The sequence below is a fragment of the Budorcas taxicolor genome, chromosome 16 (genome assembly GCF_023091745.1).
Source record: "Budorcas taxicolor isolate Tak-1 chromosome 16, Takin1.1, whole genome shotgun sequence".
Lineage (NCBI taxonomy): Eukaryota > Metazoa > Chordata > Mammalia > Artiodactyla > Bovidae > Budorcas > Budorcas taxicolor.
Window position 1 is genome coordinate 61,273,859 of NC_068925.1, and position 16,652 is coordinate 61,290,510.

The 16,652-nt window shown below is 44.1% G+C and overlaps 1 protein-coding gene across 2 annotated transcripts in view; it reads left to right on the top strand.

Moving 5' to 3' along the window:
- Nucleotides 1-2,528: 2,528 nt before the first annotated feature.
- The window catches only part of FAM20B (FAM20B glycosaminoglycan xylosylkinase), a 44,521-nt gene continuing 30,397 nt past the window's right edge, over nt 2,529-16,652 (top strand). The window contains exons 1-2 of one of the 2 annotated variants that reach the window (XM_052653730.1): nt 2,529-2,565; nt 15,613-16,115. In XM_052653730.1, coding sequence (XP_052509690.1) covers nt 15,739-16,115 — 377 coding nt within the window. In that variant the 5' untranslated portion in view covers nt 2,529-2,565; nt 15,613-15,738. Of the gene's footprint in view, nt 2,566-2,720; nt 2,799-15,612; nt 16,116-16,652 lie in introns of those variants that run through there. The other variant, XM_052653731.1, reaches the window with a different exon arrangement.

Below are 16,652 nucleotides of genomic sequence, written 5' to 3' on the forward strand. Positions count from 1 at the left end.
CCCACACTATCTTCCTGGGCCTTGATTCTTGCAGTGATCACAGAGCCTGTGCTGCATAATTTAAGTACTCCGCATTCCTTGCAGCTGCTTCCTGTGTGCTAGTTGTGTAAACTCTTTGAAGGCAGAGTCCTCTTCTTAAATGACTGCATCCCTCACAGTACTAGAACATATTGACTGTTGATTGGCTGGGCAATAAGGCCCATTACAGGAGGAGCGCAGAAACACAACCTGAGGTGTAGTGCTATACATACATGCACAAAGAGCCTGGATAATAGGGCCTAGCAGAGAGAAAACTGGGGGACAGAACAGCTTTACCTTTAACACAGAGGCCCCAAACCCAGGACAGGAGAGGAGTATGTATGTCCTGCAGCACAGCGGGGTGGATGCAAGGATTTGATAGATGTGAAATTAAGCCCTGGAGTGGGTTGCCTGGAGAAGTCACAAACCCTTCTCTCTGAATGTCCCTAAAGACACTAGGGAACTAAGACTGCTGGGTGCACCGAGCTTCTCCCAAGCACCAGCTGGACAGTCCATCCTTGCTGTCTTTATCAGCATTACAGGTAAGAAAGAGTCCTTTGGGGACAAAGTTTCTTAGAGGAAATGTTGATTTGCCCTTTGCTTTATGATCTCCTGATATAATGAACAAGGTTCAGGAGGATTAGCTGACTGCAGACAGACCAATGTTCCTGTGTAGAGAAATCAGGTAGACTCTCATTACCACCCAGCTCATTTCTATGGTCAGAAAACGACCTCCAAACATTTTCAAATACATCCAGTACAAGGCTGATACAACTTCTCTAGCATTTGACCGCATACGCCTTCTTGCACTGATTTCATGCTTTCTGCAAAGGGGCTTCCTCTGTAACTAGATTGTCTGGGACAGGTATAAAGACCAATTTTTCCTCTAAGATCTCCCAATACTAAGTGCTTAATGAATATACATATGAATAATAACATTACGCAATAATCTGCAAGTCCTCTCCCCACACATTTCCTTATGCAGTTCTCACAACAACCCTGTAAGGTAGGTCCCATGATTAACTTCCATTTTCCAGGTAAAGAAATCAATATCCTGAAAGATCAAGTAACACGCCCAATATCACACAGCCAGTAAGAAGTTCTTTCCCTTGCTTAAATGAACTCTAAAGTCGGAAGAAGAAAAGTTATGACCAACCTAGACAGCATATTAAAAAGCAGAGACGTTACTTTGCCAACAAAAGTCCGTCAAGTCAAAGCTATGGTTTTTCCAGTAGTCATGTATGGATGTGAGAGTTGGACTATAAAGAAAGCTGAGTGCTGAAGAATTGATGCTTTTGAACTGTGGTGTTGGAGAGGACTCTTGAGAGTCCCTTGGACAGCAAGGAGATCCAACCAGTCCATCTTAGAGGAAATCAGTCCTGAATATTCCTTAGAAGGACTGATGCTGAAGCTGAAACTGCAATACTTCAACCACCTGATGCAAAGAACTGACTCATTTGAAAAGACCCTGATACTGGGGAAGATTGAAGGCAGGAGGAGAAGGGGACGACAGAGGATCAAATGGTTGGATGGCATCACTGACTCGATGGACATGAGTTTGAGTAAACTCCGGGATTTGGTGATGGACAGGGAAGCCTAGCGTGCTACAGTCCGTGGGGTAGCAAAGAGTCGGACACGCCTGAACAACTGAACTGAACTGAAAGCCGGAAGAGGCAGCCCCATCTTCCCATACATGGATCAATATGCACTACAGTATTTCAGGGATGGGAACACTGAAGTCCGAGGTTAGTATATGATGAATAAACGAATAGATACATTATACAGTGGATGCACTGTATGTAGTCAGTGGAAAGGAGACAATTTAAGAAAAGGAAGAATCTTTAGTTCAGACTATTTACAAGGAGGGAGTTCCCTGACAGTCCAGTGGTTAAGACTTGGTGCTTTCAATCTCACAAGCCGGGCAGCAAGGTCAAAACATAACAAAATTATATATAGGGAGTCTACTGAGTGTCAGGCATTGGAAACCCAGGCACAACTGCCCTGCCCTCATGGGCCTTACAGTCCTTTGCAAAAGATAGACGTTCAGAAACTATTACAGCAAACTAGTCACACTATTTGTTAAATGCTGCAAAATGTGAGCGGGGATCTCTGGTCTGGTCCAAAGGAAGAGCTCTCATGATGGGAAGGTTGGCCTCTTTTGAGCAAGAGGTTACTTTTGCACAGGCAGAAGTAGTGAAGTAGAGGCAAATTGGGTAAAAGGAGGAGGGAAACTTTCTCACAAATAGAACTTAGGGACCGCGATTTCCAGTCCCGCTGCCTGGCTGCCTATCTGCTTTACGAAAACCGGGAAAGAGAAAGCGAAGGCTAGTGAGAGGTCGATTCATGTAAGCGGGGTGGGGCGGCAGGGAGAAGCAAGAGAGGCGTGAGTCGGCGTCGAGAGAGTTAAGATGGGCCGGCCCGGGATGCAAAGGGTTAAGCAGGGCGGTCCGGAGTGGGGTCCGGTAGACCCGCCCACCGGGACGGGGGGGCGGGGCCTCGCGGAAGAAGCCCTTGGATTGGCCGCAGGGAAGGCGTTAGGCTAGGACGGTACCAACAGTCGCGAGCCGCGGAGGCGGGGGGTGGGTGTGGGACCGCCGGCTCAGCGCCGGGAGAGGTGGCCGGGAATGGCCGGGCCGGGGGTGGGCGGGAGCCGCAGTAGCGGCGGCTGGGGGCGGTGAGCGCGGCGTGGGGCTGCCCCTCCCCGGAGGCGGCGGGGGCGGCCGGGGCCGCGCCGCACCGCACCGCGCGGGCGGCCATGGAGCGAGCCTAGGGCCCTGCAGGTGAGCGGCGTGGGGGCGGGGTGGGGCGCGCGACCCCCGCCCCGGGCGAGGCGAGGCGAGGCGGGAAAGTGCGGGCAGGTCCGCGGGCGGGGCGCGGTGCGTGGCGCGCGCCGGGCGGGGGCCGTCTGAGGGCGGGGCGCCTCCCTGAGGGGCTGGGCACCGGTGCCCCGAGCGGACCCCGAGCGGCGGCTGCCTTAGAGACCGGCCCGGGCCGGGCGCCCCGCCTCGTTGGCCCTGAGCGGGCTCCCGCCGGTCGCAAAAGCGGCTGAAGGGACGCGGCCGAGGCCGCCGCCTCCTCGGCCCGCCTGAGGCGCGGGCCTTACCTGGGGGCGCCTCGGGCAGCCGGGGGTCTGTCGAGTTGACCCACCCTTGCGCCTGGACGGCTTCCCCAGAGCCGACTGGCCCCGGTGCCGCCCTCGTGTCCCGCCGAGCGCCCGTTGCGGCGGCCCGGGGTGGGGGGATCGCGCGCCCGCGGGCCCACCTCGTGGCCGTGAGGCGCGAGTGACCTCCAGGCCCGAGGCGGCAGGCAGGCTAACCGTGCCTAGGGATCCGCGATCCCCTCGGAGTCGTGCACCCCGCGCTCGCGGTAGGGCACAACTTAAGGAAATGATGCGGTTGTGCAAAGTGGGTTGCGCTTGAGATTTCATTTCCGGGTGCTGTGGCCCCCGCAATTAAAAGAGAACCGAAACGTTGCCATTGATCAGCGTGAGGAGTTGTCAAGTTGCGTCCTTGATTGTGGGATCTGATAAGAGTTTCATTCTAATCAGGCTTCTGTTACCTGCAGGTCTCCCGGATAGGACGAGAAACGGTAGAGGATGTTGGAGGGAAAGTGGAGGGGACAAGACATGATTGGTCATTAAGGATTTATTAGCCCTTGAAACGGCCATATCGTCGGTTGGAGGAGTGAGGATTTATAATTCTGGGAAATGAGAAATGCTTGATACAGCGACTTGAGTCTGGGGCCAAGTATCAGTATCATCCCCACCCAGCCAAGGTTTGGTTTCTCACCTTGAAAAGAAGGAATAGGAATGTGAGATCTTTTAGCTTTCAAATGGCAGGACTTTATGTAAAACCGTAACTATGATTACTGTTTACTAACAATTGCTATCCTCCTTGTGTTGTAAATTAATGCGTATATTTCATTGGGGTTATTTTAAACTGGGCTGGAGACCTCAGTGTAGCACAGTCCTTGAATTTATGCAGGACTCTTGAGCCAAGCCTTAAAGCACTTCTGCGTATATTGTTATTTATCATCAAAACATACCCTTGAGAATCTGAGATACAGATGTTAAAGATGCTAAATTATTTGCCTAGCCTTAGAGCCAGTCTACAGTCCATGGGGTCGCTAAGAGTCAGACACGACTGAGCGACTTCACTTTCTCTTTTCACCTTCATGCATTGGAGAAGGAAATGGCAACCCACTCCAGTGTTCTTGCCTGGAGAGTCCCAGGGACTGGGGAGCCTGGTGGGCTGCCGTCTGTGGGGTCGCACAGAGTCGGACACGACTGAAGCAACTTAGCAGCAGCAACTGCAGCAGAGCCAGTCTAAGGTCGATTTATGTTAAATTAAAGAATGAAAATTGGAAAACATGCCCAGGGTAATTTGAAATAGGGAACAAACAGATCGCTGTTTCTGTCATGTACTCCTTAATGTCACAGAGTTATATGCTGAGTTGATAATTTCTTGACTTTTAGTCCATTCTCTTGATTTTTATTTGTAGACTCCAGTTCTTTCACACAGCGTTAAAGCTGCTTTTTATCTTTTCTGAATTTTGAATTTCTAAATGAAATTTTCTGTTTCTTCTGCATGCAGGGCAGTCTTCAGCTTTCTTCACTTTGTGTGACCATCATTTTAATGGCATAAACCCTGAAGCCAGATGCTTCAATTCAGCTCTTGAATTGATAACTTAAAAATAGCAGCCACAGTGGTTGTCTCTTGGTGATTGCTCCAATCTCTTTATAGAATTAAGAGGCTGCTCTTTGTAGTCTCTGGGCACAGTTGGAAACAGTAAAAAGGAGACTGTCTTTTGAAGCTGATGTCAGCCCACTTTGGGATTAAGTGCCAGGTAGTTTGGGGCTGAGAAGCACGGTTACAATGTGTTTAGTTGCTAAGTCACTCTGACTCTCCTGCAGCTCCTTGGACTGTAGCTTGCCAGGCCCCTCTGTCCATGGGATTTTCCAGGCAAAAGTACTGGAGTGAGTTGTTTCCTTCTCCAGGGAATCTTCCCGACGCAGGGATTGAACCTTCGTCTTCTGCTTTGGTGGGTGGATTCTTTACCACTGATCCATCTGGGTGGAAGCACAGTTATAATGAGGAACTACAGTTTAGTGTTGTAGTGATAATGACTGATGTGCTTTGTTTTTTGTACCTAACGGTGTATAGTGGATAGTAGATGTGGAGTAAATATTTGGTGGTTGAATGAATGAATGGAAAACAGTATGAGGGAGGAGGACACATCCTTGTGCAGATATTTAATTGTCTAGTTCCTCTTTACAAGAGGAAAAAAAAAAGCCAAGAAAATTGTTTCAGATTCATGTTGCAAGTAGTTCAGTAGAGGTGGGTATCTGTAAAGGGTATTACTTGCTGGAGCTGCTCTGAGATCTGATTGTGTGATTGGATGGTGTTCTCGCCGCCAGCAGCCTGGGTGCAGCTTCATATACTTGCTCCTGCAGCCTGCTCTGACTCAGCTCACTAGTAGTTGGTCTGGTAGACACTATTTTTGCACTAGTGAAAAAACTCGAGCTCTTGGTGTTGACCATGCCAGCCAGTATCACTGACCCTGACTGTCCATCTTCTGGTCCTTCGTACTGGGGATGGGAGAGGGGATTTATCCTTCCCTGAAGTGCTTGTCATATCACACCTGTATATCTCTCCCTCTTTTCCTTCCTTACACTGCCTCTGTAACCCTCAAGGACTGAGGAATTCATTGGCACAGACCTCGGGTACTAAACAGAAGACCTTACTTGGCAGCTGAAACCAGCTTTTGACCAACTTGTAGTGTCAACTTGACTGCTAGAGCCATCTAGGAGAGAATGTAATACAAAGCTCTCACTTGTGATTTTGTTCATATCCAGAATCAGGAGAGGGAAGGCCCCGCTCTGGACGTGGTCAGTCTAGGGGGTGTGTCTGTCATACTAGTGTGAGATATGAAATGAAGGCTGATGCAGAAGAGAGACACTGAGCTTTGGCGTGTGTGTTTGGGAGTCTACTTTCTGGCAAGGTAACTGCCCTATGGAGGGGATGGTGTTAATTTGGGTACATTATGAAAGGAGGGCAAGGAACATGAAATTATGAATGTAGAACAGATCCAAGTACAGGATGAGGCAGTGAAGTCTATCATTTCATCATTCTTTGCTCTTAAATGCTGACTTTCTGCTTTATGTATCGATACCAACGTGGGAATATGATATTACCACCGTGGGAATAGGCTATTGTGTACAAAAATCCTTTTTTGGCTATATTTTTTGCACAGAATTTTTTGCAATGTATTTTATGTTTCATTTGCTTTTTAAACAATGTAGTTTAACCTTTGTTGATTTGAGATTATGGTTACAGACAGTAATCCTGCAGGGCTCGGAGGTGATTGACATATGTAGGTTGTTTGCCCCTTCCGCTTTTTGAATTCTTGAATTTGCTTTCAGCAGTCAGTCTGTCTGAAAGCAGGGGTGAAAAAGCTATGCTTTTGCTGCTGTTAGTGTCCCTGCTGCCCTTTTTAAAATTTTTTGCAGCTTCTAATCTTCTGTGGAGGAGCAACCCAGATAACTCTGCTTCCTGAAACTGAATGTAAAACAGCTAAATAAGCTTAGTGAGAGTCTGCCTGGCTTTTCTTTATTAGTGGATGAACTTTGTGACCATTATTTTGGCTGCCCAAAGACCTGTGGTTCTCGTTTCTAATCGTTGGTTTAGATAGTGAATTTGCACTCTATACAGGTGCGTTTATGTCCCTGTAGTTCTTTCTGTATAAAAAAGAAAGTGATACGGAGATATCAGTGTTGGTTTTCATTTCAGAAAATATTGCCAATAACACTTGAAAGCTTGGTTCCAGCCCTGTCGTGTATCGTTCTTGGACAATGTCTTGGACCATCTCCAATCTTCCTCTTAGCATTTCCAAATCATCTTTACTCCTAGTCCCAACCAACACCATACACCAGCTTGGCAATATCAATGGCCATGAAACGTGGAAGCAAGGTATATAGAAGGCAGCAGTTTAAAATTGAGTGTATAAAATTGGTATTAATATTTGATATGTCAGTATTTTTACTGTATTTATATTTGAATTCATTACAGGACTTAGTTTCCCTATATTGGTTAAAAAAAGAGGTCACCTTTAAACCAAAGAGCTGAAGAAATGCTTAAAACCATAAAGGTGTCTGCCTTCCTCACTCTTCACTCCTTTTATTCAGTAAGTGTTTATCTCATGTGTCCTGAACTGTACTAGCTTACTTCTAATTACAAAGAAAGTAAAATATCCCCTGTCCTTGAGGAACTCACAGTAGGGTAGAGGAGACAGGCTGCCAAAAAATATATGTGTGTATGTATGTGTGCACTTGTATTTATGTTCATATATAACCAGGGATCATGCTGGGAGCCACTCAGCCATAATTCAGCACTGACCTGCTTGGGGTTCCTATTTCTAAAGTGATCTGTAGCCTGGCAGCTTGACCGACCCTAAAACATAAGGTTAAAAGTGTGAGGTGTTACTGTTGAGTAAAGTTTACATACTTTTTCATACGTTCAGCTTTTTACTGTTGAATGAAGTTTACATACCTTTTCAAGAACAATAAAGATAGAAAACATGAAATTTGAAGTAAATTTTTTTATTATTTGAAATTCTGTATTTCTTCCCTGGTGGCTCAGACAGTAAAGTATCTGTCTGCAATGCGGGAGACCTGGGTTTGGTCCCTGGGTTGGGAAGGTTCCCTGAAGAAGGAAACGGCAACCCACTCTAGTACTCATGCCTAGAAAATCCCATGAATGGAGGAGCTTGGTACAGGCTACTGTCCATGGGGTCGCAAAGAGTTGGGCACAACCGAGCGACTTCACTTCACTTCACTTCACAGTATATAGTAATCACATTCTGTATAGCCTTAAATGATTGTTAGATCTGATAATTCATTATACCTGGCTCATTTGAAACAATACAAATTCTTAGGCATTTCCACAGAGTTTCTAGATCAGTGAACACTGCCTGTGTTGGTTTTTTAGAACAAATCTCACTTAGCAGTATGAGCTGAAAATTTTGTCTTTTCACTTTTCAAGAAAAATCATTAGAGGATTCCCCTGAATCAAGATTTAAATGGGACAGGTTGCAGGAATTGAATTTTTTTCAATGAGGGAGGAAACACTGTTGCCTGTTTCATTTTTACTCTCACACCCGGAAGAATACTTCATTAATGTCTGGCGATCATTGTAGTTCCTTCCTTCGCAGGGAACTGTTTGAGGTTTTCACATAACACAAGTTTATATTTATTATGCGAATAAATATTTAAGTGGAAGTGAAAACAGTGAGGAATATATAACACTTGAACCGACTTGGACTGTGTAGAAGTTCGATTTTCTATACCCATAACTTAAGTTACTCCAGGGCTTATCCTAAAAGCTTTATTGTTCAGTCTCTCAGTCCTGTCCGACTCCTTGTAACTCCATGGGCTGTAGCACTCCAGGCTTCCCAGTCTGTTACCAACTCCCAGAACTTGCTCAAACTCATGTCCATTGAGTTGGTGATGCCATCCAACCATCTCATCCTCTGTCGTCCCCTTCTCCTCCCACCTTCAATCTTTCCCAGCCTCAGGGTCTTTTCCAGTGAGTCAGCTCTTTGCATCAGGTGGCCAAAGTATTGGAGCTTCAGCATCAGTCCATCCAATGAATGTTCAGGAGTGATTTTCTTTAGGATTGACTGGTCTGATCTCCTTGCTGGCCAAGGGACTCTGAAGAGTCTTTTTCAGCACCACAGTTTGAAAGCATCAATTCTTCACTGCTCAGCCTTCTTTATGGTCCAACTCTCACAGCCATACATGACTAGAAAAACCATAGCTTTGACTGTATGGACTTTTGTCAGCAAAGTGATATCTCTACTTTTTAATGTGCTGTCTAGGTTTGTCATAGCTTTCCTTCTAAGGAGCAGGTGTCTTTTAATTTCATGGCTGCTCTAGGACATGCAAAGCTGTCACCTTTAAAACACAGATTTAATCTTCCAAACTGAAGAACATTGTGAAGGGCATTCTATTCAGCCATTTTCATGAAATAGAAAAAGTTCATGCTTCCCATCTGTTTCACTTACGTTGAATGTGGTAGAATTGAACTTTGTAGACGAGAAAAACATTGGCTTAAGGTTGGCCAGATTAGTGACATAACCTCCTAGTCCTCTGCTTCACCTGGCATCCACTCTGACGAAACCTACTTGCTTCCAGTCTTACCTACTCCTCAAATTTAGGGAAGTCTTTGGTTCAGCAATATAAGGTTACTAGAACTCTTGGTAATGCAACATGTATTCAGCCCCGACTGTGTAAACCCAGGAGACGGCGTAACCAATGAGGGTTATTTTCTTTGCCATTCTTTCTTCTCAGGAAGTCGTCTTTGGGTTTTTGATATGGTAATAATAACCAACAAGCAACTACTATGGGTTGTCCAAGCACTAGTTTCAGCACAATACACCTGGTAGTACCATTCATTTTTAACAATTCTGTGAGTCAGGTAATAGTGTTTGTATTTCCTTTTTCATATAAGGAAATGGAGGCCCAGGGAGGTTAGCAGAAAGAAGGTGAATTAAGAACCTATTTAAGTGAAAAGGAAAACTATATGTAGATACTGATTAATGATGTTATTTGTTGCTAGGTTTTGTTTCAATGGAAGACTCCCAATTGAAGATGAAAAAGAATAATATTATGCTGCTGTAGGCAGTGGTGGCAGCACAGGAGTGGGCTGGTTTTCTGAGGATATAGAGATTTATTTAAGTAGTGAACACTTGATACCACTTAGTATTGGAGGTTTTGACTTCTTAAGCTAGAGGCTCACAATGCTAAGTGGAAAGATTTCTGAATGCCCTTTATTTTACTTGTAAGAATTGTCACTAACCATCAGGAGATACTGCATTTATTTCTAGGAGGCAGCTAATAATAATGTAGCAAAGTGCTCTAAGGTCACTACCAATTGAAAAAAACAAAAGGGCAGTATATCAGACTGGCCTCAAGGTGAAAATATGCGTTTTTATTTTATTTTGGTACTAAAGGGCTATAATTTTTGCTATTATTTACGCTTTGACTGAAATTTAAAGGCTAGAATTTATAACCTGGGTGTGTATAGCTCTCTGAGTGTGTGGGATTAGCCTTAATTGCTCTATAGTGTATAAATGGACTTTAGTAAATGATCCATTTGAGATGCTTTTTTTTTCTTTTTGTTACCTTTAAGAAACTTCATTAATCCAATTTTTATTTGTACTTAAATGGTTAATTAATATATCCCAGATGGTTGATATGGACAGAATAGACATGAAAATGTTAGGCTTACAAATTACCCCCAAATTAGTGGCTTAAGACTAAATGATTTATTTCTCATATTAGGCAGATCAACTGGGCCCAGCTGATTGGTTCTTCTGCACACATGATATTGGCTGGAGTCACATGGGTGGCTGTATTTAGCTGAGACCTCAGCTGGAACTGGAATGCCCTAAATGGCTTCACTTATGTATCTGGCTCTCAGCTGGGGTGGCCAGAATAAGTAGGGGCAGACCAGGCCTCTCATCATTCAGTAGTCTAGCCTGAGCCGCTTTACATAGTAGCTTGGTCCCAAATGGAAGCTGCTAGGTCTCTTAAGACACCTAGCATTCGGCCACTTGCACAGCATTCTGTGATCAAAGCAAGTTACAAAGCCAATCCATATTCTAGGGAAGGAGAAATAGATTCCACTTCTTGATGGAAAGAATTGTTGGTTTCTGTCTTTGTAGACAGGCACCCGAAAACCGATAATTAAATTCAGGTCTTACCTGTTATGCTTACCTAACCTTCAGAGGTTTGCTGAAACCAGCAATGACCAAAGAAGAAGTTCGTGAAATGATCCTTGTGATTTCCACTCAGGATGAAGGGCAAGGAGATTGTGTGAGTAAATATGATAATATGCTAGTTATATAATAAATCCTACCCCCTTCACCATCTTCTTTGTTAATCGCCCTCTGCATGAAATGTTCATATTGAATGTTTTTTCCTTCTGGTACCTGACACTTACAAAATGTCTTGCATTCCCTTCATGTGGTAAGAACTTATTTGACCATTGAATTGAAAACACAAAAAACAGGGATTACTGAAGCCTTTGTTTTTAGTTGCTTTGAACAGAAGTTGGGATTTCTTCTCTGTGACCTCAGGTGAAGTAGTGTGAGGTCTCTTGATTAAAGGGAGATTCAAGGTGGCACAGCTACTAATGAGGTTTGGTACCTTGCTGGTGGTTTGGAGCCCCTGGTAAGGTAGTAAGTGTTGGCGCCAGGTCTTTTCATGTTCCTCAGCAGTCACATACATTGAATTTTATCACACAGTGGCTTACAGATCTTTGCACTAGTGTGTATTTCTGTATATGCTCCTCCAGACATCAGTCAGATTCTTGAACAGAGGGGTCTAGTCTTTATACTATGACTTCACTTTTTTCTGTAAAACCTCTATTTCCTCTCCCAAAACAATTTACAATGTAGTCATAAGTTTATCCTTCTAAAACACTTACTGTATGTGTAGGAGTGTGTGTGTGTGTGTAAGAGAGAGAAGAATGATATATCAGCTTCCATATCAAACCTCATTTCACTGATACAGCCAAGAGTGAAACCAGGGTTCACTGTGAAGATTTCTTATAAACGTCTCTCTTGCACAACTCCAGTCTGGGAATTTACGCCAGCTTTTAGTGTGAAGACCACCATTAGCTCTGCCTTTTTTATACTGAACATTTTTTTGTGTTTTATTATTACCTTGAGTCTATTTGTTCTTTGAGGTAGGCTCTGTTCTGCATAACAGAAACATTAAAATAAATGACCGTAATATAACTGGACAGTGTTCCACTGTTGGAGGCATTTATATGAGGCAGTGCAGGCATGAAATAGAGCAGGCAGACTCCTGAGAATGCAAGAGAAGTTTTCATGAATAATTTGGAATATACCTAGTGATGTTGCTTTCATTTCCTTAATATCTGAAATGGGGGATCCTCTTAGAAACCCGGTTTGCAGACTAGATGGTATGCTGCCGTTTTAAAAAGATAATACAGTATGGAAGCTCTGTCTTGGGAACTCTCCCCTCTCAAGGATATAGGAGAGGAAGGGATCACTATAAAGAGTAAAGGAGTCTACGTCACTAGAGGAAGGAGTCATTCTATATTGGGTATCTAATACATTTTCCTGGAAAGGAGTCTTGCAGACTCACAGGCTTTTTGTATAAATTCCACTAAAAACTCTATATTGTCAATTTCTTGAATACCTTTGTGCTTGCCCTGTAGGCTGAAGGAGTACCAGCCTTCCAACTAAAAGAAAACCTCTTTCTGAGCTGTCAATATTTACTCAGAAAAAGACTATCCTCCGAAACTACCAACTAAATTGAATGGTGTCAGTAGAGAAGTATATTGCCTAAAAATGGGTAGTTGATTAAAGATAGCCAAGTTAAGGTGCCAGGTGATATTTTTACTATGCTACGTACTGTAGGGAGTGCAAAAGTAGCTAAGATCAGTGAGGAGTCAGAATTCCGAGAGGGGAATTAAGAACAGTCTACAAGAAGACACTGGATACGGCAGAATGTAGTTAAGTACTGGCCCAAAGACAAGAGAGGTTACTACAGTAAGGAGGGACCAGAAATGGCTTTGAAGATGGCCCTTGAAAGCTGGATTAGGCTTTAAACAGGAGAAGATGGGAAGAAAAGATAAGAGCAAAAGAAATTTTGAGAGCGCTCCAATGAGCAATGACACGTAGGGGACCATGTTCACACTGTTTTGGCGGAAGCTGACAAGTGAGGAGGGAAGAGAGTAAGAATGGTGCCTAGCAACATAGATTGGCCGATGCCATCATTGCTTTGCTAAGGGATTTATGGAACTCACAAATGGTGTGTGATTAGAAAAATGATTTTGCTGCATTATCTGTTCTGGATTGGAAGACCTGCAGGTCCAACAGGCTGTTCTTTCAGGGATTCAATAAAAGGTGCCCTCCCTAAATGCAGTCAGTGGCTGTGGACATGCCCGGCAGTTGTTGAGAGCAGGGCCAAATTGCAGTCTTAACTTGTTCTACCAGGATGTGGTGACTAATCGCAAACGCAAAAACTTGCTCAGCCCCTTCTTCAAACCTACCCTCACAACTAATCTGCAGAGGTAAATAGTGAAGTGAGGTAACAGTTGAACCCTTCAGTCACTTAATAGGAATTTCTTAGTTGAGTGAATGAAGTATTTGCAGCCCTGAACTGATGAGTGCATTCTTCTGTGGCCCATCAAAAGGTAATGAGATTTCAGAACTTGGAGAAGCACACACGCTCAGTTTGTTTTGTCTGAATTTTGGAGCTACTCAAACTCCTCATTGCATTGGTGATTTAAAAACAAAACAAAACCCCTCCCTGTCCCCAACCTTTGTGCTAAACGTTTAGATATGATATGTTTATATAACACGAGGGAGGACCTTCTTCATTCTAAATGAAATGAGCAGCATTATTAGAATCTCGGGTTAACCAGACTTTAGTCCTGAGGAGGGTTTTGTAGGACATGAAAGGCTGTTCAGCTGACCCCTTTATGCCAGAATAGCACCTCAGCTGGAGGCTGTTGCAGCTGGAGGGGCTAAGGAAAAGACTGCCGACAGTGGATTTCCACATGGCATTTTAGCACTGCAGCCAGAGATCTGTACTGTTAAACAAATAACTGAAGAATTTGTGTGGTCTAGGTCATGTTAGGACCAGCAAAAATCTCTGAGATCTGTTCTACTAGCATCCCTGTTACCAGTAATCATAGGGAACTATTTTACTGAGTTTTACACCAAATTTGATACCATCACAATTACCTTTTGGATACACTTGAATTGCCTGTGTTTCAGCTAATAGTGTTATGTACTCCCTGGGAGATGATGATGCAACGGAACAGGTGGCTGGAGATAATTAGAATTTGAATTTGACTCTCACTTTGCCATCTTCCTGAAAATGAAACAGGAGTGGTTAATCACCAAGAATAAACTGCGTGTCAGCAAGCTCTCAGCAAGGCGCTGCCCTGAGAACACACTGCCGCTCTAGTAGACTGTTCTGGGATGTGTTTCCAGCTGCTAATAGGGGCGCAGTCTCCGGTTTGGCTGGGAGTGGCTCAGCCTGAGTCGTTTGCCCCATTTTTGTATTGGTTTTATTTCTTCAATTAATAGTTTGAGTTGTTAAATGAATTGGAGAGTGAAGCAACACCCTGTTATCTTCTTGTCATCTTTGGCTTATCCCAGCACAGTGCTGCCTGTAGGCATATAGCAGAGCAAGCTTGTGCATGTTTTTAAAGGGCCCTCTGGAGTGGAAAGCAGCCTGTCAGCATGCAAATGAAATTGAATTTTATGTTCTCACACCTTGGCAAAAAATCTTGTATTTGGGATCTTTCAGCTTGAGAACTGACCAGTGTGGTGGGCCCCACACAGGAAGCACTTCTTTAGGTCTGTAGCATAAGTATCTTTGTTACGTGCCTGACCAGTCCAGATTTAGTCACGTTGCTATAGTACCAGGTTTCATTAATTTTCTGGTCATGTTCTCCTAATAGCCAGATGGTATAGGGATATGTTTTTCCTTTGCTTAATTTATCCAGATTTGATTATCCATATTTTACAGGGTTTTTAATTTTGAAAAATAATTAGAAGACTGATAAGTAGAGATACATGTCTGGGTGTTGTATTTCAGTATGTGAGCAGCAGATATGACATGTTTAGGCTTGCTGGGTATTTGAATTCAGAGAGGGAATTATTACTCTCCTCTAGATGCAATGGCACCCCACTCCAGTACTCTTGCCTGGAAAATCCCATGGATGGACGAGCCTGGTGGGCTGCAGTCCATGGGGTCACGAAGAGTCAGACACGACTGAGTGACTTCACTTTCACTTTTCACTTTATGCATTGGAGAAGGAAATGGCAACCCACTCCAGTGTTCTTGCCTGGAGAATCCCAGGGACGGGGGAGCCTGGTGGGCTGCCGTCTATGGGATCGCACAGAGTCGGACACGAGTGAAGTGACTTAGCAGACCCTCTTTGGTGGAGAAGGAAATGGCAGCCCACTCCAGTATTCTTGCCTGGAGAATCCCAGAGACAGAGGAGCCTGGTGGGCTGCTGTCTATAGAGTCACACAGAGTCGGACACGACTGAAGCAACTTAGCAGCAGCAGTAACAGTACCCTCTTTGGCATTTTTTAAGAGTTCTTGTCTTATAATATGTCATAATACTTGTACTTGGAGACAATAACTGGAAAGCTACCAAATTACTGGTGGTTTTGGATAATCAAAAGTCATTTATGGGTTTTGAAAGGTAAAAGGAAAATTAAGGAGTTATGCATATCTTAGTGTTTAACTTTTTTGTGCTTTTTCTCATTGTTTTGGTTTCTAAGAATTGGTGGCCATCCAAATGGCTCCGAAACGGCTCTGCACCCTATTAAAACAGGAGTATTTGCTTTTAAATGTTCAGTGTACCTAGTTCTTAACTATTACATCCTTCCTTCGACCAGTTCATTCTAAATTATTGAGTCTTCTCAGACATAGGATTAGTCCAGCTAAAAGAGTGAGCAATCTATTTGAGGCTTGCGAAAGATTCAGGGGTGAAAGGACAGAATTTCTGAATGAACTGTGCTCTATACTTGGGCTTGCAGGAATTGTGGGAGGCACCTCAGTGAAGAGATGGACCAGTGTGTATAATCATGGAGTCTCCTTGCTGACATCACCACCCGCTCTCCTTGATAAGTGAGAGTGGTCGGGGAGAAGGAAGAGAGGTCAACATGAAGCTAAAGCAGCGAGTCGTGCTGTTAGCAATTCTCCTTGTCATCTTTATCTTCACCAAAGTTTTCCTGATTGACAACTTAGATACGTCAGCTGCCAACCGGGAGGACCAGAGGGCCTTTCACCGAATGATGGCGGGCTTGCGGGTGGAGCTGGTACCCAAGCTGGACCACACCTTGCAGTCTCCCTGGGAGATTGCAGCCCAGTGGGTGGTTCCCCGGGAAGTGTACCCTGAAGAGACACCAGAGCTGGGAGCAATCTTGCATGCCATGGCCACCAAGAAAATCATTAAAGCGGATGTGGGTTATAAAGGGACACAACTGAAAGCCTTACTGATACTTGAAGGAGGACAGAAAGTTGTCTTCAAACCTAAGCGGTAAGTCTTCATCTTGGAAGTTATCTGTGCTGTTTGGTTCTAACCTGGAATTTGTTTGAGTGCTCATCTCCCTCTCCTACTGTTCTCTTCAGTAAAATGGGAGGGAGAGACCCGAAGGTCTCTGAAGTCTTTTCTAGCTCTTAATGTTCCGTGATTCTTTGAGTAAGGGAAACTTGCAGGAATATGTTTTGGTACCAAATTAGATTGAACACTTTACAGTGAGAGCTCTCCTTGATTTCTAAATTTATCAAGTACTATGTGCCAGATGTTAGAGATACAAAATGAATTGGTTAGGAAATAAGCAACTTGTTACCAAAAGTGTACAGTTAAAGACCAGATATCCACGTGTCAGAAATGCTGTGGAGTAGGAGTCACCCAGAGTTGGAGTGAGTTTTGGATGAGTAACCTAAGTCCTTTTTAGTGCTAAAGCTATGATTCTTTCACTTGAGCTTTGGTTTTGTTTTAATTAATAGACTTTATTTTATTTTACTTTATTTTAGTAATTTTAGGTTTGCAGAAAAATCGAGGGGAAAGTAT